At 46.7% G+C, this 24,552-nt stretch overlaps 1 protein-coding gene across 3 annotated transcripts in view; it reads left to right on the forward strand.

Moving 5' to 3' along the window:
* The window catches only part of Arhgap25 (Rho GTPase activating protein 25), a 76,773-nt gene extending 52,966 nt beyond the window's left edge, over positions 1-23,807 (forward strand). For all 3 annotated transcript variants that reach the window (XM_085840378.1, XM_085840379.1, XM_029478223.2), the window contains 7 exons: positions 6,405-6,612; positions 11,902-12,034; positions 14,428-14,501; positions 15,801-15,922; positions 16,694-16,890; positions 18,976-19,508; positions 22,437-23,807. In XM_085840378.1, the coding sequence (XP_085696504.1) occupies positions 6,405-6,612; positions 11,902-12,034; positions 14,428-14,501; positions 15,801-15,922; positions 16,694-16,890; positions 18,976-19,508; positions 22,437-22,650 (1,481 nt within the window). In that variant the 3' untranslated portion in view covers positions 22,651-23,807. The remainder of the gene's footprint in view (positions 1-6,404; positions 6,613-11,901; positions 12,035-14,427; positions 14,502-15,800; positions 15,923-16,693; positions 16,891-18,975; positions 19,509-22,436) is intronic.
* Positions 23,808-24,552: the final 745 nt, after the last annotated feature.

A 24,552-nucleotide genomic window follows, 5' to 3' on the forward strand; every position in this document is an offset into this window, starting at 1 on the left:
GGGGTGGTCTATTTGGAGGGAGAGCGTGTTTAGGGATAACTCCAATGAGACACTCTCAGTCTTGCGAATTGGTCCAGTTGGGTTGGGTACCTGATGTCAGAGGCTTCGTGGTCTCATGACACTTGGTTCTTCGTTGACTGTCTAAATGCTGAGGGTTGTAAGGAATGCTATGGGGGGGGGTGGCAGGGACTAAAGAGAAAACAGGAGGGGACAGGGATGGAAGAATCACTAGTCTACACATGGGCTTAGGGGAAGAGAGGAGGGAGGGAGAGCAAGACCAGTTGTAGTGGTTACTAGTTTTTAAGTAGTACCAGAATGTGTGGAGACAGGAAAAGGAGGTGCAGGGGAGCCATCAGGATGAGAATGAGAATTTTGTAGGCACACGAAGGGGTATTAAAAAACAGGCAACACTATCAGTGTGTGGAGAAGACCGGCAGGCGTGGGATCACCCAAGGCAGGATTTTGTCACTGGGAGGGCGTCATAAATCACTGAGAAGTTTTGAGGCAAAGAGTGGAGCTGTGGAAACTAAACCTGAAGGGTTGGGAGGCTGCCACCTGAGTAAACTCTGTGGCCTGAGGGGGAGGGAACGCCTTCCAGAGGGAGAGGGTTATTTTGTGAGTACAGCAGTGAATGAAAAAAGAGGCAGGGATGGCTGGCTTGTGGGACTAAGGTAAAGGGTTATTCTTTATAAATTGGCAGTGAGGTGGATGCTCTTGACTCTTCTTCACACAAAAAGTAAGTCTTGGAAAAGGTGGAAAGGATGGAGCTGACGGGGTTGGAAAGCAGCAAGTAGAGGCAGAACACAGAGGAGCCGTCCTGTAGAGAAGGAAGGCGGAGAGGAAGGGCCTGGACAACAGGAGGGGTTATTTCTTCCCTCCTGAAGGAGTCACTTGACTTACCGTCTTAGGGTTTTACAGCTGGGAACAGACACCATGACCAAGGCAACTCAAATAAAGACAACATTTATTTGGGATTGGCTTACCTGTTCAGAGGTTCAGTCCATTATCATCAAGGTGGGAGCATGGCAGCATCCAGGCAGACCTGGGGCTAGAGGAACTGAGAGTTCGATACCTTGTCCTGAAGGCAAACAGGAGAAGACTGACTTTCGACAGCTAGGATGAGGGTCTCAACACCCACACCCACAGTGACACACTTCCTCCAACAAGGCCAGGCCTACTCCTAATCAGGCCCTTCCATGGACCAAGCACATTCAAACCACCACACTTGCCAAGGCAGGGAGGAGGGGCAGGAAAGTGAGCACAAAGGGGGTGGAGCTTAGGAATAACAGAGTTTCAGAGCCAAGGTCTCATGAAGACTGGGTATGGTACAATTCTAGGATATGGCACTGTCTCTGTATGGTGTGACACCCTCATAATTCTCAGTAGCCTGACAAAATCAGACATTTGGGTTGTGGGAGCTGACAGGGTAGGGATGTTAGAAGAAAAAGTAATACTGAGAAATGAATATCCTGGTAAGAGCAACGTGAGCGTGGCCTAGAGTGCTGAGGGGACACAGACTGGGGGAGGCCTGTGGACACACAGGAAGAGAGTGGAGGGAAGGCTTGGTGGATGCACAGGAAGAGAGTTGTGGGAAGGTCCGATCGACACACAGGAAGTGAGTGGTGAGAAGGCCTGGTGGACTCAGAAGAAGAGAGTGGAGGGAAAGCTGATGGATGCTCTTGCTGTTTATCGTGTGGTCCTTTCTTTTTCATAATGGGAAGTTGTCTAACTGGAGGCAATGACAAGGTCTTGGTGCTCCTTGTCATTCCACATGTCTGCTGTCAACCCTTTCAGGACACTTGATGACTGTTAGGGAGGGAAACTGGATTACTTTCCATGAGAGAGATGACTGCTAGTGTTTCAACCAAAGAAATGCTGAAATAACCATGAGCTATTGGAAAACACTTGGTTATAGATATTAACCTACCAAGCAATCCAGCAAAGCCTGTTGGCCATCCTCCTGTCCCCGGCCTGCTGGGGGAAAGAAGAGACTCTCTCCATGTGTTCCAGCCACAAGAACTTATGGTCACATGCCCAGACATAGACAGGCACAGACAGCACAATATGAGTCTGGCAGAATGGGCAGAGAGGAAGAAGGGCACATGGAATGGGAATGTGGTCTCTCTACTTGAGAGCAAGAAGACCTGGCAGAGATGATGATATTGGAAAAAGCCCAGGAAAGACGAATAGAATCCCAGAGGCAGAGAAGGGGGGCAGACATGGGAGGGAGAGGAGTTTTTGAGGACGTAGGAACTGGAGAACACCAAGTTTTAGAACCATCAGGGTGAGGTGCTTTTGAATACACTTTAGTGGGTCATACAAAATGGCAGGTTGATGTCAGGCTAGCACTGAGATGCACTAAAGCCAAACAGGCAACATTGGGGCAGATTTGGGACTAGAGATGATACTGCCAACTCCCAGAACCAGATACCACAAGGGAGGAGCCATCAGGCACGGGGGCCAATAGAAGAACACTGCTGTAGCAACTGGAGAAGAGGTGTAAGTCCTCAAAGTCAGGGTTCTGGTATTCAGACAGACCAGTGGGCTGGAAAGGTAAGCAGCAGAGGGTTTTGAAAATGCCAGCTACTGGAGCAGAGGCCAGAACACCAGGAATCAGGAATCAATACAGTTCTTTATAGATGGAATCTATATTAACTAGTGTGTGGATATAGGACAGCCAGAGTCAGGCAGAGAACCAAGAGACTTCACAAAGAACCAGCCTCTAGGACAAAGGTTTGGCAAAGCTAAAGCCATTGCCCTCTGAACCTGAAGGGTACAGAGGAGCCCCAGAGCCTGAAGGAAATACACGTGGGCAGTGGCTGCCTTCATTCAGATCTAATCTTGTCAGGCAGAGGGGTGGGGAAATTACAGAGCCCAGTGCTGACAGGGCTAGGGTGGAGCTTGCCTACTCTTGCTTCGCTGGAGGCTGTGTAATTTGGAAAAATATTTTTGCAAAGCAATTTGCATACGGTTGGGTCAAACCACTTGACCCCCAAGTTTAACATGCAGAAAATTGCCCTAAGAAAATAGTTTGACAGCATGAAATATCTTCACTCATCTATCCAAACACTAATTGATTAATTCAACAATAGTCAGATATCATGCCTGTGGGTGTAGACATTCCAGGGAGTATGTTTGTTGTAGCTGTGCTTTTGATAGTAGAGCAAACAATCTAGTTCTAAGAGGTGCCATAAAGGTGTAAGTCTGTAGTATGGGATAATCTAGCAACGGGCTCTTGTCCTTTGATGTTCCATGAGGCCAGCAGAATTCAGTTCTTGCTGTTGTTGTTTTTCCTGTGCCCCCTTTAAAGAGTTTAGAGCAATGGCATTAAGAAAGATTACTTGTGCTTCCTGATCTCTGTCTCTTGGGCTGTTTTCTGCGCCAGTCTCCATTTTTGACCCACGTTTTCACACATCTGAGATACCACCCAGCCTCAACTGAGCACTGTGTGCCAGAAAACTTGTCAGTACCCTGCTTTTCCTTTGCACATTCATTTCATCTTGACAGCTACCCTGAGGTGACAACACTGTCACAATCACTTCACTGTCAACCACCCTGAGCCTCCCAGGCACTGGTAAACTTGCCAGACTAGTAGCTGAGGCAGGGCCTGTTTAGAAGCCACTCCCAGGCAGCCAGCCCCCAGGATGCAGTGGCCTGTCTGTCGTAGCATAATGGAAATAATATGCTTGCTCAGTGAGAAATCAATCGACACTCCCAGAGATGCCAGAGAGCTCTTTAATAATGTGTAGCTGACTGGAGCTAGTGGCCAACTCAGAGTCGACCCCCAACAGAAGATTTTACTAGCTTACATGCTTCTTAGGCTTATGCGTTTTGCACTTGCTGCCATCCTTAAATCTCTTTCAGGTCCCAACCCCAGGTTACACTTCAAATAATTCAAACAGAGACAGGAGACTGCAAGTCTGGCTGCTTGGCAGATAGGAGATTTACACAGCAAAGATATTACCTATTGCCAGAATTATTTTAAGCACACCACTGTTGTTCTTTCTCAAACAGTTGTTACCCAGGGTCATCTTGCTCACCTGGCAGAGTGAGCCAGGATTTAGTAACGCGTACACCCTGCACTGCCCACCTTGAGCATCCCCTTACAGGTACATCCTAGTCACTGATCTATTGCTGTGAAGAGACCACATGCCCACTGCAACTCTTATCAAAGAAAGCATTTAACTGAGGCTGCTTACAGCTTCATAAATTTAGTCCATTGTCATCAAGGTGTGGGGAGCACGGTAGTGTGCAGGCAGACATGGTGCCTGAGGAGTATCTGAGAGGTCCACACTGGGATCAGTAGGCATCAGGAAGAGCAAGCCACTGGGCCTGACTTGGGCTTTTGAAACCTCAAAGCCCACCCTGAGTGACACAATTCCAACAAGACCACACCCCTAATCCTTTCAAATCGTGCCACTCCCTGCTAACAAGGCATTCAAATCTACAAACATATGAGGGGCATTTTCTCTCAAACCACCAAAGAGCCTAATGGCTGTCAGTCCTGGTGAATAAATATTTATATCCTAGCACTCTAAATGTCACTCATCTCTAACAGGCCTGGTTAGCATACTAGTTTTTTTGAGGGGTGTTTTGGAAGCAGTGCTCCTATATCTAAATTGTACTTGTGTGACTGGATGCCTCCTAAGCAAGCCTATTACCTTGAGTTTCTTCTCCATCAATGATGCTCCCTCCAAGAGCCACAGACTCTCTAATAAAATCCCCAGTGCCAGGCATAGAAACCTCCCTTTGAGCTATTGGTCAGGACAGGGGAAAAGACTCCCCTAATATAGGTTACTGCGCTGTTCTTGGTTTCCTCCCAGGAGTTGACTCCCTACTGCTGCAGACACCACACACACAGATATAAGACAGAAGAGTTGAGCTGCAGACACCACACACACAGATATAAGACAGAAGAGTTGAGCTGCAGACACCACACACACAGATATAAGACAGAAGAGTTGAGCTGGAACTGGCTTGGAAGCTCTTCCCTGTGGACTGGCTTTCTTAGTACCAAAAGGTGTTGTGCAACTTGCCAAAGGAGGGAAGTAATCGATAGGTCTGCCCAACTGTGAAGCCACAGCAGTGAGCAGGAGCAAAGACATCCCCAAGGGTGCAATAATGGCCCTTATATTCTGGGGGCAGCCAACAGCTGTCTACTTGGATGGAAGACCTACTCAATAGGAAGAAATTCATACCTGATACTATAAAGCTAGCCAACACTGATGGCCAATGACGTATTAGACCCTAGAGGGAAGCCTACAATAACCAGTTTCCTAAACCGATACGATTTCTAACTGCATCCTAACTACTTACCTTTCCACTCACAGATGAGTGCAGCTCTCACCCCTTGCCACAGAGGCTTCTTTGTAGCAGCAGGTGGAGATCATCACAGAAGTCCACTTCTGCTCCAAAATCCAGAGAACATCCGACTATGTGTTGCTCAACCCCAACTAATCCATCTAAAACACAACTCTGAAGCGCTGGCGATGTCATGAAAGAGGGGCCAGAAGATTGTAAGGGCCAGAGGACCAGGAGCTCTGCCGTGAGAGAGTGTCTGCTGTATATAACAGGGACTGTGTACCCATGAAATCTCAAAAAATATGGTCAAGTAAACATGACCAGAAAGATGACAACACCAGCTGACATCCCAGTGTTGATGGAGGAGCTGTCACAAGAATCTGCCCCTAGATGAAGAGCTACTGGCAATCAGTCAACGGCCAATGAGAAAGAGGGAGAATCAGTGTTCCCAGGAACAAGCCCCCTAATAGGTTCTGCAATCCCAAATGATCAGCCCTAAACACATACACAGAGCAGCACGAATGGATTTAGTTGGATGTGTTTGTGTGTGCGCGCATGCGCAGGCATGTGCACGTGTGCGTCTGAAACAATAATTAAAGAGGAAATGGCCATGGATCTGAGGTGCGGGGGTGGGGGTGGGGAGGGGGGCCACAAGGCACATGGAGAGAGTTGGAGGTGGAGGAATGGGGGTGGAAAAATGATGTAAATACAGTATTAATGCATGAAATTCTCAAAAGTTAAATGAAAAAAAAATAAATAATATTTTCAAAGAGAAAAGAGTCTGAAGAAATGCCTTAGTGGTTAAGAATACTGAATACTCTCCCAGAGGAACTCTTGGATTTGATTCCCAGCACCCACAAGGCAGTTCACAACTACCTGTAACTCGGGTCCCATCTGGCCTCAAAGGACATTCATACATGTGATACCCAGACATACATGCAGAAAAACACCCATGCATGTAAAATAATAATAGTGATGATGATGATGATAATAATGATGATGATGATTTTTTAAAACACAGAACAAATGTGCAAAATCCTAGACTACCCACTGATTCAATGAAGGTCAGAATAACTCAGGGATTCCATATTTCTTCTTCTCAGCGGTGTTTGGCCAGCGTTTGGATGAGACTGTGGCCTATGAGCAGAAGTTTGGCCCTCACCTGGTGCCCATCTTGGTGGAGAAGTGCGCTGAGTTCATCCTGGAACATGGTGTGAGTGAAGAGGGCATCTTCCGCCTGCCGGGGCAGGACAACCTTGTGAAGCAGCTGAGAGATGCTTTCGATGCGGGGGAGCGGCCCTCCTTTGACAGGTATGCTGTCCTTACAGGCCTTGTCTGCCTCTGCCCAGCGGACTGGAAAGACAGGGTCTAGTGGAGCTGGAGAACCATCACAGGGGAGTCAGGAGAACAAGGAGTCTGTTCTGCTGGATACTCTGGGTTTGGGGGCCTGAGCACAGTTAGGAGAGTGTACAGATGGTTTATGTGAGGGAATGTTCTGGGCAGAGTCAAGTGATGCTTAGGATGTGAGGGAAGGGGCAGGCAGGGAGCATGAGGGAGAGCTGAGGCTTCACCTAAGGTCGTCCTTGTCATGCAGACCAAAATCATGAAGAGCAGCACTAAGTACATAAAGGGGGGGATCAGCACATCTGTGTCTTCTCCAGCATTCCAGAGGTGGCTGAACTAGTAATTCTCACATGTGATTCTGAACTCAGCTCTGAGCCTTCTGACTGCAGTACACACACACACACACACACACACACACACACCCCTGTGGCAGCCTGGCATTTGCCCTTACCCTCATCAAAGGTGTCCAGCCCTATATGGAGCATAGCTGGTGTGGTGACATTTCTCACAGTTCATCTCATTCTCCAGGCTCCCAGCAAAGATGTCCTCTGCCACGCTTAGCTGTACAGCCCCACCACACACTGCACACACTGCTCTGTTGACTGTGCACTACCTAATTCCCTGAACACACTTGTACTGCCCGCTTAAGACCAACCACTCTTTCCAAATGAGCATCTCACCAAACAAGATTTGGTACAATGGGCCTGAATGCCAACTGGTTTACACATGTTGAAATCCCCTAGAGTTATTGAGTACAAAGGGGAAAGTTATGGAGGTTGAGTCATTCTTGTGCCGGAGTCTCACGCTCTTCCCTTTCAGCCTCACTCTGTTCACCAACGCAGCCCAGCTTGCTTGCTTTGTTTTTACTGAAGCATCTCTGAGGCCTTCTGTTTCTCTCCATGCCGACTCTGTTATGGTCTTAGTTTGATCTGACATAGGACTATCTCTCCTTCCCTTATTATACCATAGGTTAATCTCTCATGTAGTTTATGCAAACAGCGATGTAGTTAGCATTGGAACTATAGCAAGTTATGGGTCCTTTTAACAGCACAGACAGTTACATTTTATAAGCAGGTACCTATTCCAGTAGGCTCACTGTCACTGTATCCAGTTTTCTTCCTAATTTTTTTTTTTTTTTTTTTTTTTTTTTGGTTTTTGGTTTTTGGTTTTTGGTTTTTCGAGACAGGGTTTCTCTGTATAGCCCTGGCTGTCCTGGAACTCACTTTGTAGACCAGGCTGGCCTCAAACTCAGAAATCTGCCTGCTTCTGCCTCCCAAGTACTGGGACTAAAGGCGTGCGCCACCACTGCCCAGCTCCTAATTTTTAATTATATTGAAGTTGATAGAAAGATGTGTATGGATTACTGCTTGGAAAGTGAAGTCCGTTATCCAAAAGAAAAGACACAATTGCTGGGATTTTCCAAATGACTGCTTTGATGCCAGCTTACACTCAGTCAGGTTGCTATGAGTGGTGGCACTGTGGCCTTTAATTCCCATGAAATTCAGAGTTTATAAGGAGGAGGAAAGCGCCCGTGCATGCACACACATACATACACAGACACAGAGAGAGACAGAGAGACAGAGTCCTATGACCAACTCCTGGGTCCATATGCCGCTTGAGTGGACAAGTCTTATTTGGAAAAGAATGTAGAATTCTTTTTGTTCTTGTCATTTCACTAACTTCCAATGGATTTAATGCCAAGGTTTCTTCAAAGAGTATGTCCCAGCACCTATAGCTGACCAAGGCTTAGCAGACTTTTGCCACAGGCATAGCTGTGTGATAAACTAAACCTTCCCTATAGTTTTTGCTCTTCTGAACCCTAACCATAATTTTTTTTATCCATCAATGAGATACAGAGGGAGTTGTAAGGCCAAGAAGCTCTTGCCTGGCATCCCAACTGTAGGACCAGTGGGCACCACCTCCATCTTCTACACGGCCATACACTTGGTCCACCTGATGGTCTGCTGCTGTTATTTTCACTGGGCAGAAGAAGCATGGGGCTCTTGCTTAGTGGAGAGGTGTGCACATTCTAGCACAGGTGTGCATGGTTCTCACCAAGTAGAGGAGCACAAATGTAAAAGCCTCCTTGTAGGGCTAGCGGGATGGATCCATGGTTAAAGAGTTCCCCACACAAGAAAAGATGAGGGTGCGATTCAGGTCCGCAGCAATAACTGGAGGGTGGGCATTACTGTCTGTAATGCCAGTCGTTCAGAGGCTGGGACAGGAGGTCTCCCCAGAGCAAGCTGGATAGCTAGATTGAACAAATCTCTGAACTTTGGGGCTCAAGTGAAGGACTGTGCCTCCATATACATAAGGTGGGAAGAGACCAAAGAAGACACTAATGTCAATTCCTGGCCTCCATAGAAACATTCATATACATGTACATGTACTCATGTGCATGTGAACATGCACACATATGTATGTGCACCCACATGCATGTGAACATACATAAATATGCACATCACAACATACACATGCAAAGACAGTTTTTTTCAATGTCCTCGTCAGGTTTTACTAGGCTTGGATGCCCCCTGGTCACAGCACTGATGTAACCCATGCCTGTGACTCTCTGTGAGAACAGACAGGCAGGCTACATGGTGTACATGAAGTTCCAAGACAACTGGGCAGGGCCAGCAAGATGGCTCAGGACTCAGAATGGACAAGAACGTCACTTCAGGTTGATCCTTTGGTTTGGAGGGATGGCCATCTCAGGAGAAATGATTTTGGAGACTTAGATTCTAAGGATGACCCTGGACTCCGCATTAACACAGTGGGGTGCCCCCCATACAGAGAAATCAGCATCAGTTCCACTGTGTTAGTGCTAAAAATGACAACTAGAGATAACTGAGAATTTAGAGAAGGAGGGCTTGACACGGTCTGGTGGAACTCGAGAAGTCCCCAGGAAAAAGGACATTGATGATGAGACCCAGTAGACCAGAATGAGCAGTTAGCCAGCTAAGCTGAGGCACTGCTAGCATCACCCTTGTCAAAACTAATTGGGCTTTCTAATAAGACTATATAATATAATCTTCAAACTACCTCTGTTGTGTCTATGGCTATAATTCTTCTCTTTTCCTTTCTTTTCTTTTCTTTTCTTTTCTTTTCTTTTCTTTTCTTTTCTCTTTTCTTCCTTTTCTTTTCTCTTCTTTTCTTTCATTTTCTTTTTTATTTCTGTCTTTCTTTCTTGAGAAAGAATTTCTTTCTCAAGAATTTTTTTTTTTGAGACAGAATTTCTCTGTGTAGCCCTGGCTGTCCTAGAACTCACTCTGTAGACCAAGCTGGCCGTGAACTCAGAGATCTACTTCCCTTGGCTTCCCTAGTGCTGGGATTAAAGGTGTGTGCCACCACCAGTCTCCCTTTCTATATTATCTTCAGCCTTTTGCAATAAAACATCTTTTAAAGCTGAGGTTTCCCTTTAAGGGTCTCTTTTTCCTCCTTTTTTCTGATGCTATGTTTCTCACTGAAATTTTTTTTGTCTCTACTCATCCTATGGGTGTGTTCTGTATGTTGGGGCCATGCTGGCTGTGGATAAGATGGGCAGGACAGGGGCTGGGAATGGGAGTGGCTTTCAGATCCAGAGTGGAAAGAGGAGACCGTGAGGGGCTCATCTGAGATGGAGGATTAGGATGCAGGAGCTTCATTGCAGATCAGGTAGAGCAGAGGCCACAAACATGCTAAAGACACTGGATAGACTGTGCCAGGGGACACCTCAGAGAATCCTTCCCCTGCAGATTCCCAGGTCACAGGTCTTCTGTCACCTGCTCAGGTGCTTTCGTTAAAGGTTTTCCCCAGCTGGGTTTTTCTCAGGGGTATTTTTAGACAGTGACTCAATAGGATAGGGCATTTTAGAATATCCATGTTAAGGGAACATTCCCCTGGCCCAAATTTCCTGCCTTGGAGTGCAGACCGTTTTCTATGAAGCTCTGTGTTCTTTTTCAGAGGTAGCAAGTTCACAGGATGCAGAGGCAGGGGTTGAATGGATTGGGGAGATAGGAATGGGGTGTGGTGGGGTTGGGTTGGTGCAGAAGTCAAAGTCAAAGTTCTTGGCAACCAAGAGCAGAAACAAAAACAAAACACACACACACACACACGTACACGTGTTCATATTTGTAACTGCCTCAAATGCTTCAATTGACAGATCACAAGAGTACTTCCTATGTAGTTTAGGAATGGAGCAGCCAATCCCACCTGGATCTATGAATATCATACAGTGACTAAATTGCCTAATGGCACACTTCTCAGAGCACATCCCCATTTTAAGGGTACGTGGTGGATCCAGATTTAGTTTTTCTATTAACAGAATAAATGCAATCCCTCTGAAAATGCAGGAGCCAGCCAGCCTTGCAGGCTGGGCCATGGTTACATATGTAGGCTCTTCAGATAAAGTGACTTTGTCACTGTTACTGTTCTCTCACACTAACGAAGCAATGGCAGTATGTAAGTGAACAAGCGGGGCTGTGTTCCTCCAAAACTTAACTTATTGATACTGTAGCTGCGAGTATGTATAAGTTTCACCTGTCCTGAGATAGATGGCTTTTGATCCCCCCCCCAGGCACTTAAAAAAGTAGTAATAATTTCCAGCTCGCAGCCCTACAAAAATGCACGTTGTAGGCCAGATCTGCATCCCAAGTTGAGGCAACATTTGCTATAAACACCAGAAGCTGAGCCACAGAGCCGTGCCTTGCCCACACTCAACCGAATGTCATCTCAGACTGTGGGGGGGTGGGGGGGCGGGGCACCATTCCTCTCTGGGGGGGATACACATGCGCTTTTTCGATCTCCCCCATCATCTGACTTGTCTTCATCTGAACAGTCACTGTGTCTCCCGAGCTGTCACTTTCTACACTCTGACCTCCTGAGTTTGTCCTGGGCTTCTCACATGCCAGCATCCACCACAGTGTCTGGCAATGTGTATATTCTCAGTGCTGTGGCCTGGTGAAACTAGGTACAGTTTACTACTGGAATCATGGAAAAAACATCGCTAATTGGAAGGTACTAAGTGGTCTGAAAAATGCAGAAACGATCAAAAATAATTAAAGAGAATGTAATGAAAAGGGGAACCTTAAGGCAGCTAGCTGTGTGGAAGCAGAGGGAAGTACGTTGGAGTTGTTCTAGAAGCTGCTGTCTGGGGCTGCTTCGACTTTGTCAAGCTCTGGTCCTTTGTAACCTGCCCCTCTCTAGTCCATGCTCTGACCCCAAGGTCCCTCAGGGCAGGGGGGAGGGCCTGTCCACTAAGTACCGCTTATTTTCTTTCAGGGACACAGATGTGCACACGGTGGCCTCTCTATTAAAGCTCTACCTCCGGGACCTGCCAGAGCCTGTGGTTCCTTGGAGTCAGTACGAGGGGTTCCTGCTCTGTGGGCAGCTCATGAACGCAGACGAGGCAAAGGTTGGTGTCTCTCTAGCTGACTGCCTTACTTAGAAGAAAGCAAAAAAGCAATGAATTTTCTAAACAGGGCTCTAGTAGGTGAGAGTGGGGGCCACACCCCTTGGTAAGGATACTTTATCAGACTGGAACTCTGCAGCAGCAGCAGAGCCAGGCCAATGTGTCTGTCATTCTCCCTGGTAAAACACTACACAAGCCTTGGATTTGCCTGCCATCCTTCCATTTGGTAAATTATGCAGTGTATTAGTGGCTATCTCATTGCTGTGGCAAAGTGCTAGACAGAAGCAATGTATGGAAGTCTCGGCTCCAGGATACAGTTTGTGGTGGTGGAGAAGGCATGGCAGCAGGGGTGTGGGCCGCTGGTCATGCTGTATCTGCAATCAGGGATCAGAGGGAGATGAAGGCCTGTCCTCAGCTTGCTTTCACCTTCTTACCAAAATCCCAGACTATGGGCTGCTACTGCTTGCCAGCATGGTGGGTCTTCCCACTGCAGTCCAACCTCTCCCGAGACAGAGACACTCTTGTAGATGCATCCATTGGCCACTCCAAACCCAGTCCGGCTGGTAACTATGAACAGGCACCTCATGCATTCTCTATAAGACTTGGTGTATTTACTTAAACCAATAGGATTTCCATGGTGATGTAATCTTAACACTGTTCCATGTTGTCTTAGTCAGGGTTTCTATTCCTGCACAAACATCATGACCAAGAAGCAAGTTGGGGAGGAAAGGGTTTATTCGGCTTACACTTCCATATTGCTGTTCATCACCAAAAGAAGTCAGGACTGGAACTCGAGCAGGTCAGAAAGCAGGAGCTGATGCAGAGGCAATGGAGGGATGTTCTTTACTAGCTTGCTTCCCCTGGCTTGCTCAGCCTGCTCTCTTATAGAACCCAAGACTACCAGCCCAGAGATGGCACCACCCACAAGGGGCCTTTCCCCCTTGATCACTAATTGAGAAAATGCCTTACAGTTGGATCTCATGGAGGCATTTCCTCAACTGAAGCTCCTTTCTCTGTGATAACTCCAGCTGTGTCAAGTTGACACAAAACTAGCCAGTACACATGTGCTAACCTCAAACATGGCTACTATACCGGAAGAGTCAAATTCTTGATTTTATTTACACTTAAAAAGCTACACGCAACAATTAGCTACTGTATGGAACAGCACAAATTTCCACCACGTTGTTGTCTGCATTGCCTAGGATTGTACAGAGGAGCGAGGCACATGAAACTAATTTGTTACTTTGTTGTTGTTGTTGAGCCGTTTCTTCTCTGTTCTTTGGTGTTTGTGATATAGTCTGAGTCACAGGATACCTGGGCCAGTGAGAAAATAGTTAGTGGAATTTCCTGGGCTAACTGCCTGTGGGAGCCATGGTTATAAGGATTCTGGCACAAAAGACTATTCTACATTTCAAAACTCGGATAGCAAGAGAGTAGCAACGATTCAGCCAACAGTGTAGCTGTTTTTTCCAAGAAGGAAAAACTAGGTTGTATATACTGTGGGCATTTGAGTTGTGGGTATTGTAGGGTTGACAGAGGATATGAAAACCCTTGATTTACAGGGGCATTTAAGATCTCCTTTGTGAATGATAAGGCTTGAAAAACACCTAAAAAGAGTCACGTTGCATGTCATCTCACATGTCATCAGAGGTGATCACAGACTCTGCAGGCAGCTGTAGTCCACAAGGGCAAAAAGTCCTGTCGTACCTTTCCCTGGCCCACGCGATCATAGAATGGCCACATGTGAAATCTGTAGCCATTGTAGAACTTGAGCTGCCCTTCCCAGTGCACGCCTTGCAGCACGGCCAGTCTGGCCTGCTTCCCAGAAGTTCTCAGCTGAATCATTTGCTCACTACTTCTGAGATATTAGGTTGTGGTTTCACTGTGGATCATTGTATCTCATTCATTGAGAACATTATCACGAGTGTCCATTATCAGATAGTCCGCACTTACAGGAGCTCTAGGTCAGGAAGGAGGTCAGGAGTGGGTGAGCAACATTACCGAAAACAGACTTTATAAATGCACAATACAAAAAATATATGCTAGCTGGGAGTATATCTCAGTTGGTAGAGTGCTTGCTGAGCACATACAGAGCCCTGGGTCCGATTCTCAACCAGCATAGACGGGCTGTGGTAGCTCGCACTCCAGAGGTAGAGGCAGGAGAATCAGAAGTCGAAATTCACCACTGGCTACATATGGAGTTCAAGACCAGTCTGGGCATCAACTTTCTGGGAATTCATAGTTATTTCCAAACATTTTAACTCACAAAACTATGGGAACAGGAGAGATAACCAATGTGTTCTTCCTATACAGATAGACCGACCAGTGATGTCTCTATACTCACTGCTGACAAGCGGGCAGTAGGCTTATTTACCAGTGTCAAACGTCTCTTCCAGGCTCAGCAGGAGTTGGCGAAGCAGCTCTCTACCCTTCCCCGAGACAACTACAACCTCCTGAGCTACGTCTGCAGGTGAGCATCCAGGTGTGGAGCCACAGTTTCCAGCCATGGCAAAGAGAAGTCCCCGTTAGAAGAGGAAGCTTTCTAAGGTCACAGATTCTGGTCCAAAACTGTAGAAGCTCAACTTTGTTTGCGTATTATTGACAGAGGGCACATCAGGGGTCCCTAAGAACCTATACACAGAACACATGTACTCTTCCTTCAGACCTGCCCCAGGTCATGCAAGAGAACCTGGAATGCCTGTTATCCCTGAAACTACCACCCTGGAAACATTCATTCTAGGCCACCATTTATAGTTTCCTGCAGTCCTCTGTGGGAACCTACTGTGTGAGGTCCTCATGGCGACATCTGACATGTGGATCAGCCCAGGTCTGCTGTGGTGGACACCTTCACCCCATACACACCTCCATTTTGTCATTTTCAAAAATACTGTGATGTAATTTCCAAGTTGTAAAGATGATTCTGACTTAATCTGGAAACCACAAAGAGACAAGAACTGTGAATAAGGACCAGCACTAATGCAGCCCCTCGTCCAGTGATGCCTTCCTTCTCTTGGGTGTTTTATCTTCTGATGCATCTTTTCTACTGCAGTGAAACTGCAGGAATGGTTTTATACCCATGAAAAGCATGTCCTTTATCCCAGAATAAATTATCCCATAATAACTCATAATTTTCATCATTTGAACATACGATTTCTTATTTCTCCTAATTTTTACAAATAAAGTTCTTAAGAAATTAATTTTATAAATCACCTAAATTTTATGATATTTCAGTCTACCCCCTTTGAATGCTTTTTAAAAATATCCAGAATTCCTTTACCTATCTGTTTAGTTGTTTTTGTTTTTCTAACACATCTAAGGATTTCAGGCCTTCTAATGGGTGGAAGTATAGTAGAATTGAGCAGCCGCTGGGAGTGAGAGATGCTCACAGACTCCTCAGTTTTCCTCTCTGGAGACGTGAGTGGGATGGGAACTGAGAAGTGAGTGAAAAAGGCAAATCAATGAAGCTGTTGGACACCCATCTGAATCCTTAAAGTCACCTCTTCCTCCTAAGCAACCCTTGCTGTGAGATTCTCCATCTCCAGCCTGCCCCTCCCCACTCCCCCGGCAACTGAACAGGCCATGGCTCCTCCTCTCTCCTTGGTCTGTGAACTTCCAGAAAGTCTTACAGGCAGAGCCAGTTCACTCCATTCCAGAAACAGGGGAAAGCTATAATTCCACAAGTGAACCTACCGCTGGGTCCCGGGAGCACTCAGGCTCTCTCTCATGGGCACTTCCCATTGTCTAAGATGGGGCTTCCTGTTGCCCACAGATTTCTGCATGAAATCCAGCTGAACTGTGCCGTCAACAAGATGAGCGTGGACAACCTGGCCACTGTGATCGGGGTGAACCTCATCAGGTCGAAGGTTGAAGACCCGGCTGTGATTATGAGAGGTACACAGGCTGATCCTGCAGGGAAGCGGCTCGCTAGGCGTGACAGCGAGAACACTGCCCCCTAGTGCCCATTTGATGTCCTGCCGCTTACCGAGCTTGCCTACTTGACCTCTTCTGACATCCCCCATGAGGTCAGCAGCACAGGAATTAGGTCCCCTGTTCAATGGTCACGGATCACAGCAGTCTAACCTCAAACCAATTAACTAGTGCTTGCCAGTCCTTTGATGACTTTAACATACCCTTAGCCAAGACGAGCAAACAGGGTTTTATTTTACAAGCCGGTTTCACAAAATTGTTGCTGTAAAGCTCGGCTGAAAGCTTTCTAAGGTTGTGTCTTGGCTCAATAAGCAAAAGTCCTGGCTGAGAAGACTCGTGCATGCATGTGGGGAGGAAGTGTCCCTGACATCCATTTGCTTCAGGAGTAATAACAAGACAGACCGTATTGAGGACCACAGGTGAAGAGAAAGATATCACCCTCCCCCCACCCTGCCTGTTATTATTACATCTATTGTCTGATAAAAACTGATCCAAGGAAATATAGGTGTAAAGTGTCCTCAATGCTCACTGCTCACCCCCTTATATATTCTCATTTTAGACATCCTCTCACTAAAAATATTTTACCCCAAACAATTAAAACAGGTCCCATGAGAGCAAACGAAGCCTGTGGCATTAGGGCCAATGGGGAAATACCCTATTGGTGGGCAGCAACTCTTGGGTGCTTCCAGGAGCCTGCTCCATGTACCAGCACGGCAAATCTCTTCTTTCTTTCAGGGACTCCTCAGATCCAAAGAGTGATGACCATGATGATCAGAGACCACGAAGTCCTCTTCCCCAAGTCTAAGGATGCACCGATCTCACCCCCTGCCCAGAAAAACGATGCCAAGAAGGCTCCAGTGCCGCGAAGCTCTGTGGGGTGGGATGCCACGGAAGACCCACCCCTTTCTAGGACAGACAGCTTCAGTAACACAGTAAGATGCCTGCTGCCCCTCAGACTCCTCCTTTAGTCTGGTCATTCTGAGGCAGCAGTTTGAGGAGCGGTGGGTGATGCTGGGGCCATGTGTAGAGTTGGCAGTGACCTGTCAGAACACATTTGGAAAGCCTGGGCTAGTGACATGTGCGAGAACTGCCTGCAGGCTGACTCTCTGGGTCTTTCCTAAAATCATCTCCAAGACAAAAACCCAGGGAAGTTCGACAGAGAAAATAACTGCAGCATTGCATGTGTCTGGGTAAGAGCTGCCGAGCATTCCGAGGGAAAGTCCAGAGGGCATGGGTGTCCTGCTCATGATGAACGTGATTTCTTCCTCAGAGCAGGGATGTGTCCGTGTGGTCTTTCTCATTCCCTGATAAGCTGCCTCGACAATGTCAGCCCCTCGCTTGGACAGAAGGCTTGGAGATCACGTTCACAGAGTCACTAGACTCTGCAGTCTCCAATGGGTAGACTATTAGAGGGCCCCAACTCACAAAGGTCAAATATTTTCATGTATTTAGAGGAACAAATGTTTTTTAATGGAATCTGTAGACTTTTTATAGCAGCTTGGTTTTTTTGGGTTTTTTTTGGTTTTTTTTTTTGTTTGTTTTTTTAAATGGGGCCAAGTAATAAAATTCAAATCTCTAGCTGACCAAGAGAGCTACCTATGACTCCGTTAAAGATGGGGGTTGGGGGAGGGCAATAAGTTGTGGTGGTTGTAGTTTTGTTTTAGATGGGTTTTGTATGGCCACGGGCATCTTACTAGAACTCTAAACTGCATTACGATTTAAAGTTTTGTTAACCAGTCACCCACAGTCCTTGACAGCTAAGGCGTGGCTCCTTCAACAGTAGCCTGTGACAACAGAACAACAGTCTGTGCTGAGCAAGTAATTGAATCAGCTCCACACCCCGACTCTGGGGACAATGCAGCGCACATGTCCTTTGGTTGAGGATCTGAGGCAAGAGAGTTTGACCAAGGTGTCAGCACTAGCATACTCTAGGGCAGGGCTGCAAGCCCCAGGTCCTATTCCCACTGCAAGAACACATGCCACAACTGAAGCATGGGATGGGCTAGGAAATATCCCAGCCCCTGACTTTCCCATCTTAAGTGGGAAATGATTTTTTTCATTTTGTTTTTTTTTTCTTTTTCTTTTCAATTTGGTTTTATATACAACCACATGGTTCAAAACAAACAAACAAAAAACCCCAAATCATAGGAAGGGATCGGCTGACAAGTGTAGGGCTACTTAGGAGAGGAGAGCGTCATGCCAGTGTGTGGTTGGCGGTTACAGTCCACAGCGGCAGAGAACCCATGGCAGCGAGGGCTTGAGGTGCTGGGTGCTGGGCGCAGTGGCTGGCTCCACAGTCAGGGAACAGAGAGGTGAACGCTGTCACCCAGTCCCTATTCTCCTTTCTCTTCAGTCCAGGATTGGTTCTGCCCACAGGTAACGTGGGTCTTCCCACCTCTGTTACTCTAGACATTCCTGGCTGCTGCCCCAAGAGGATCGTTTCTATAGTGATTCTAGATTCTGGCAAATTGAATGTCTCCTTGAAGTTCTTTGCCAGCTTCTTCCTGGTCATTGATCTTTTCCTTTCCAATCAGTATAAGCGTGGGACAGCACAGGGAGTTGCCAGCAGGAGACCTTTATTGCCTGTGAAACACTTCGCAAAGCTTGCCAGCTTTTCACTTAGCATATGGCGTTTGTGTGGTTTTGTTCTTAATTTTGGAGGTTGTGGAAAGACATTCCTTGGAGTTTGCTGAACTTCTCTTATGGGTCTCGGGCTCTGAGTCACAACTAACTGACAAAACCTCCCAAGTTCATGAAAGGCTCCTAGCTCGAGATTTTTACACCAACCAAGCAAATGGTTTTAGTCCATGCTTCCTCTCTAGCTCTTGAATGGCTAGAGTCCCTGAACTGTAATATCCTCTTGGCAAGTTATCACACAGAAAATTAACTGAGGTGATGTACTGAGGGTGTCACAGGTGTGTGACCAGGAAACACTTCCTTCCTGGTCTCTAATCCTTAGGAGTGTGGCACACAGAAGGAAAAAAACCTTATATAACATCCATGACTATTTTTTTCAGGCAAGTAGTCCTGATGCCACCAGTCCCACTGGACCACTGCCCGGTGACCAGCATCAGGAAGACAGCGGAAAAGCCCCCAGGGAAAACCCAGGAGAATGGAAGATGCAATCCCGTAAAAGGACTCAAACGCTTCCCAACCGGAAGTGTTTCCTGACGTCTGCATTCCAAGGCACCACCAGCAGCAAACTGGAAATCTTTAAAAATGAGTTCTGGTCTCCATCTTCAGAGGCTAAGGCAGGAGAAGGGCACAGGCGAACTATGTCCCAAGACTTGCGCCACCTTTCCAATGACCAGCGGACTTCTACCTATGATAATGTCCCCACCTCACCACAGTCCCAAGGGAACCCAGCAGGTGCACTCTCTCCCCATGCCAGTGACTCCAAGAGAGATGCTCTTGTTAGCACAGACTCTGAAATGGAGGCTGGAAGCAAGAACTCTGGCGAGGATGACCTTGATTCTCTGCAGAGGACAGTCCAGAACCTACAGAAGGAAATAGAAACCCAGAAGCAGGTGTATGAGGAACAGATAAAAAAGTAAGTCATGTGCCGAGGGCCGCGTGCACTTGACTTCTGTGTTTAGTAGGAAGGATACTGTCCCCACCTTCCAAAATGTCCCGGTATAAAGGGGACAGAGCATTCTGTAGCAGCCAACCCTAATAAAGGACCAAGGGAGAGAGATGTGACAGGTGAGTTAGTGAGAATCCTTACACTTCCGATGAGGTCCATGGAAACATAGATATGAAACCCATGTAGCCTCAAGGGTGAATATGTGTAACTGAGTTGGGGAATTTCCTTGTTCTCCATATTAGTGTATGTTATCAGTGCCGACCATCTGGTATTGAGGAACAGTTGGTATGCTCTTCTCTAGAGCCATCAAGGCACCCCTGGGTGGCCTGTTGTTCTTTGTGTAGGATTGAGGTCTTGTGGGCCTTCCCTGATTCACACTGGCATGTTTACATTTGGGCAGCCATGTTGGTGAGGCTTTATGACTTTAGCTTCTGAGTGGTAGGAGACAGGATCCCCCAGCAAACTCCCTGACTGTCTGGCTCTTAACAGTCTTTCTGCTCCTTTCTCCACAAGGTTCCCTGAGCCTTAGACGTGGGAGTGTTTTGTAGGATCTATCCGCTGGGGTTAGAATCCACAACTCTGCATTTTGATTGGTTGTGGTTTTCTGTAATGGTCTTGGTTTCAAAGAGGGAAGCTTCCTTGACGAGTGGTGAAGACTAATCTTACCTGTGGGTGTGAGGACACATTAGATTGTTGTTAGGGCTTCTTACCTGTGGGTGTGAAGACACATTAGATTGTTGTTAGGGCTTCTTACCTGTGGGTGTGAGGACACATTAGATTGTTGTTAGGGCTTCTTACCTGTGGGTGTGAGGACACATTAGATTGTTGTTAGGGCTTCTTACCTGTGGGTGTGAGGACACATTAGACTGTTGTTAGGGCTTATGATGGTTCAGTAATGTGGTGATTGTAGGTTTTCCTCCGAGATCCATGACTTCACTAGTTAGCTAGGCTTCTGTACCAGGCTTCCCTCTTGTTGGGTGGGTTTTACGGTTAATTAGCTGATGGTTACTGCCTAGGTGTGTGTGCCACCTTAGGGTTGTCATGCCACGTTGGTATTGTTGTGATCCCCTCCCCATTTTTCTTCTGAGGCAAAAAAAAATTTGTTTTTTGAGACAGGGTTTCTCTGTGTAGCCTTGGCTGTCCTGGAACTCACTCTGTAGACCAGGCTGGCCTTGAACTCAGACACCCACCTGCCTCTGCCTCCCAAGTGCTGGGATTAAAGGAGTGCACCACCACACCGGGCTGCAAATTCTTTCTCAGAGAGGTAACCTTGTCCAACTTGACACACAGGAAACTTGTCATAATGAGGTTAATCTACTTTCATATTTATGGATACTTTTATTAAGATTTAGGTACCAGAAAGAAAGACTATTGTGAGTTTCCATCCATTGTCCCATATAGGGGGATGGCCCCCAAGCAAAGCATGTTTTTTTTTTGTCTGAAAACCTGAAATCAACCATTTGTGGAGTTATAAGACTTGGGTGACATCTTATCCGGTAGAAAATCAGTCCCAGATAAGGCTCTGATTGTGCCCTAGCCTGAGTGCCAGTGAGAATCAGGAAAAGGACTGACTGCCATAGAGATGTCTGTGTTTCCAAATACATAAGGGTCTCTAAGTCGCCCGTTAGCCCATCCATGGCAGAGGCAGGAGAATTAGCAGCTGGGCAATGCCTTCTGATTCAATCCACATAGGAAGCACCCCACTGATCAGAAGAATCAGGGGTTCCAAAAGTCTCAACGCATTCTTGAAGGCCACATAGCTGATTAGTGTGGGGCCGGGCTTTGAACCTTGAACCCAGGTCAGTCCGGCTCTCAAGTCCATGGAGATTCTACTCTCCCCTGCAATCAGTGGTCAAGATCCATCCCAGCATCCCACTTTCTCCAAGCCAGAAAAGAATGAAAAGCCAGAGGAGAAGACTGACTCTATAATGGGAGGCTCTGGAGGAATGAGGAAAAGGTCTGTAGGAAAAGCAAGACAGACAGGGGCAGGCACAGCTCTGAGGGAGTGGTCCACACAGAGCCAGCCATGGCTCTTGAACTCAGAACGTGAGGCATGGGCTCAGAGGGGAACCTCAGTCTGTAGATGACTATGGGCAGGCTGCTGGGGAGGAGGAGGGGACAGGAGTCACAGAATGAGCTTGGGGAGGAGGGTAGCACCCAGGGGAGGAAATTCTGAAATTCCCAATCACACAATTTGGATTTCACCCACAGATCGGAAGTTTCCTCCTTAGGCTTGAGAAATAAACTACGTTCATTCATTCCTAGGGGTTAGTTCCCCAGAGCTTGGGAGGGCACCTGGGGCTGTATTAGGATTTCAGCCAGTAGCAATGAATGTCATGAAAATTCAGGAAATTTATAGTTCACCCACCCTGAGCAGGATTTAGAATTTTAGTGGGACTCTGGTCCCCAAAATATGTTTCCCTTTGCCTTTCCAAATCTTGGTCCCAGGAGGGTCTTGGTTAGGAAGGGCTTTTGGTCCAGGATGTCTATCCACTGGAGCAGGGTAGAGAGGATCTAGAATACTGTCCACAGCCTTAGCTGAACTGGGCAAAACATAGTGCTCTAAGGTAGAAATACAAATCTGTTCATTACAGATGGCTTCTTCTTTCAAATATTTTGTCTGATTAAAAATATGGTACAATATATATAACTGACGTGGAGCACAGTAACCCAGGAGGTGTCTCCAGGGTGTTAAGTGGGGCTCTGAGTGCTTTGGGAATTGAGGTTTTCTGTAAAGTCTTCTGGAAGGAAGAACATACACAGAAGGCAATGGCTAGACTGGCACCTTGTGTCTCAAAAAGGCAAATGAACAAGAGGTCGTGAACATGGGTGGAGGTCTGTGAAGGAAGGGTTTAAAATGAATGCTCTGCTCTCCCTTGGTTTCCTCCCTTGCAGCCTGGAGAAGGAAAATTACGATGTCTGGGCTAAGGTGGTGAGGCTCAATGAAGAACTGGAGAGGGAGAGGAAGAAATTCGCGGCCCTGGAAATCAGCCTTCGAAATGTGGAGCGCTCCCGGGAGGACGTTGAAAAGAGGAACAGAGTCTTGGAAGAAGAAGTCAAGGAGTTTGTGAAGTCGATGGAGAAGCCCAAGACAAAGACCGATCCTTGAGGGTCTGAGTTGTGTGTCAGGGACAGTCAACTCCACTCCATTTCTTCATGCTCCTAGTGAGCTGGAAGCAGGATTACCTCCTAGGATGGACAGGGTATCTGAGGGGATGTGCCACAATCCTCAGCAAATACACAGAAGATGAGAGTGTACAAGGAACACACCAGGACACTTGCCACCATGTGCTGTGCTCCAAGGATTGCGTTATTCCACTGTGGGAAGAGTGAACTGGAATCTTCCAGTGCATGACCAGCTCCAAAGGAGACATTTAAGGTGTGTGACATCTCAGGACCCCAGGCCAGAGCTAGGCCAAGGCCTCAGTTCTTTGTTGTCTCTGTGGCTGTCTTGCCTGGTCAGATGGTTCTGGTCACTCTGAAACATGGCCAGAAAATGTTACTTCACTCTCCAGTGCTGGCCAACTGAGGGCTGCTGGGAGAGGCTGAACTGTTGGAACTGTTGGAATCAAACAATATTTATGAAAGCAAAATGAGTGAGAAAATTATATTCAAGTAAAGAAAACAGAAAACAGAAATTGAGCAAGGATATTGACAATCTATGAAACACTTTTATTAGAATTAGTAAAAGGGGGTTTGGTAAAATTAATAAAAGCTGGCTCTGTGGCTGAGAGAACTGGCTGCTCTTTCAGAGGACTCAGCATCCACACCATGGCTAACAAACCTCTGTAGCTACAGTTCCAGGAGACCTGACACCCTCTGAGGGCACCATATATACATATGCTGCCCATACATATATGCAAACAAACACCCATACACACACACACACACATACATACATACATACATACATACATACATACATACATACCAACAACAAAGAAAAAAATAATTAGTAAAAGGCACCTCTTGCCTGAAGCAGGTGAATCTTTCTTGTGGTACGTGGCTGTGTGACCAGGGCTTTGGGTTCCATCCTGAGTCACCCTCCAGTGGACGAAACTTGTCTGCAAAGCCTCAGAGCAAAGGTTTCTAACTATGAAATGACTTTAGGGGTGTGGATTTGTATAGTGAAGAGTCAAGACTATGAATTATTATTGTCATTGTTGTTATTGCTATTTTACTTCAACAAAATGAAAATGAGTTTATTTGCTCTTTAGAGGGGGATCAGGCACAATCATCTGTTTTCTCAACTATAGCTAATGCCACCTGCCCTTTGTTGAGTTAATTATAAAACCAATCAACCAACAATATCGCTGACTACTCTCTGGCCACAATGGTCTCCCTGCTCCCGTGGCTTGCCCCAGGAGGCAGTACCGTCCCAATTGCTGTGGTTGGCTTGCCACTGAACCGCTGTATTCTCAGTCATCTCTCCCCTGTGGCTAGCTGTCACAAATCCCCTGTAACCCAGTAAAATCAAAACTCTAGAGGCTTGTAGTTTATCAGTCAGATTTATAACAGTAAATTCTCAACTCATAAAACGCACACACAATGAACTCAGAGCTTGATATGAAACAAGCTGCCCACTTAGATAAGACAAATTGTCCTAGATTATTCTATCCCTTCTATGATATTCATAGCTACCTGTGGCTATTTCAAGCCATGTGGATCTGGTTCATCCTCTTCCTCCATCTTCTCTGTCTTTCTGTCTGTCCCTCTCTGTCCTATCTCTAAAACTCTCAGCCTGCCTTCTTTTCCCACTGCCTAACCACAGGCTCTAGTCTTATATTTCACCTACAGCATATTTCATCGACAGCAATCCACAGCTTTTGACCGTGGTTTGTTGTTCAAAGTATAAAAAGGAAAGACAGGAAAGTTCTGTTCTACCACTCTCAACGCCCTGAAGATGGTACTGATGGAGGAAGAATGTGTAGAGCATCGCCACAGCAAGAGCATCACCCAGCACAGAGCACCATCACAGCACAGAGCACCACCACAGCACAGAGCACCTACA

The sequence above is a fragment of the Mus caroli genome, unplaced genomic scaffold (assembly GCF_978045245.1).
Source record: "Mus caroli unplaced genomic scaffold, Mus_caroli_1 scaffold_7, whole genome shotgun sequence".
Lineage (NCBI taxonomy): Eukaryota > Metazoa > Chordata > Mammalia > Rodentia > Muridae > Mus > Mus caroli.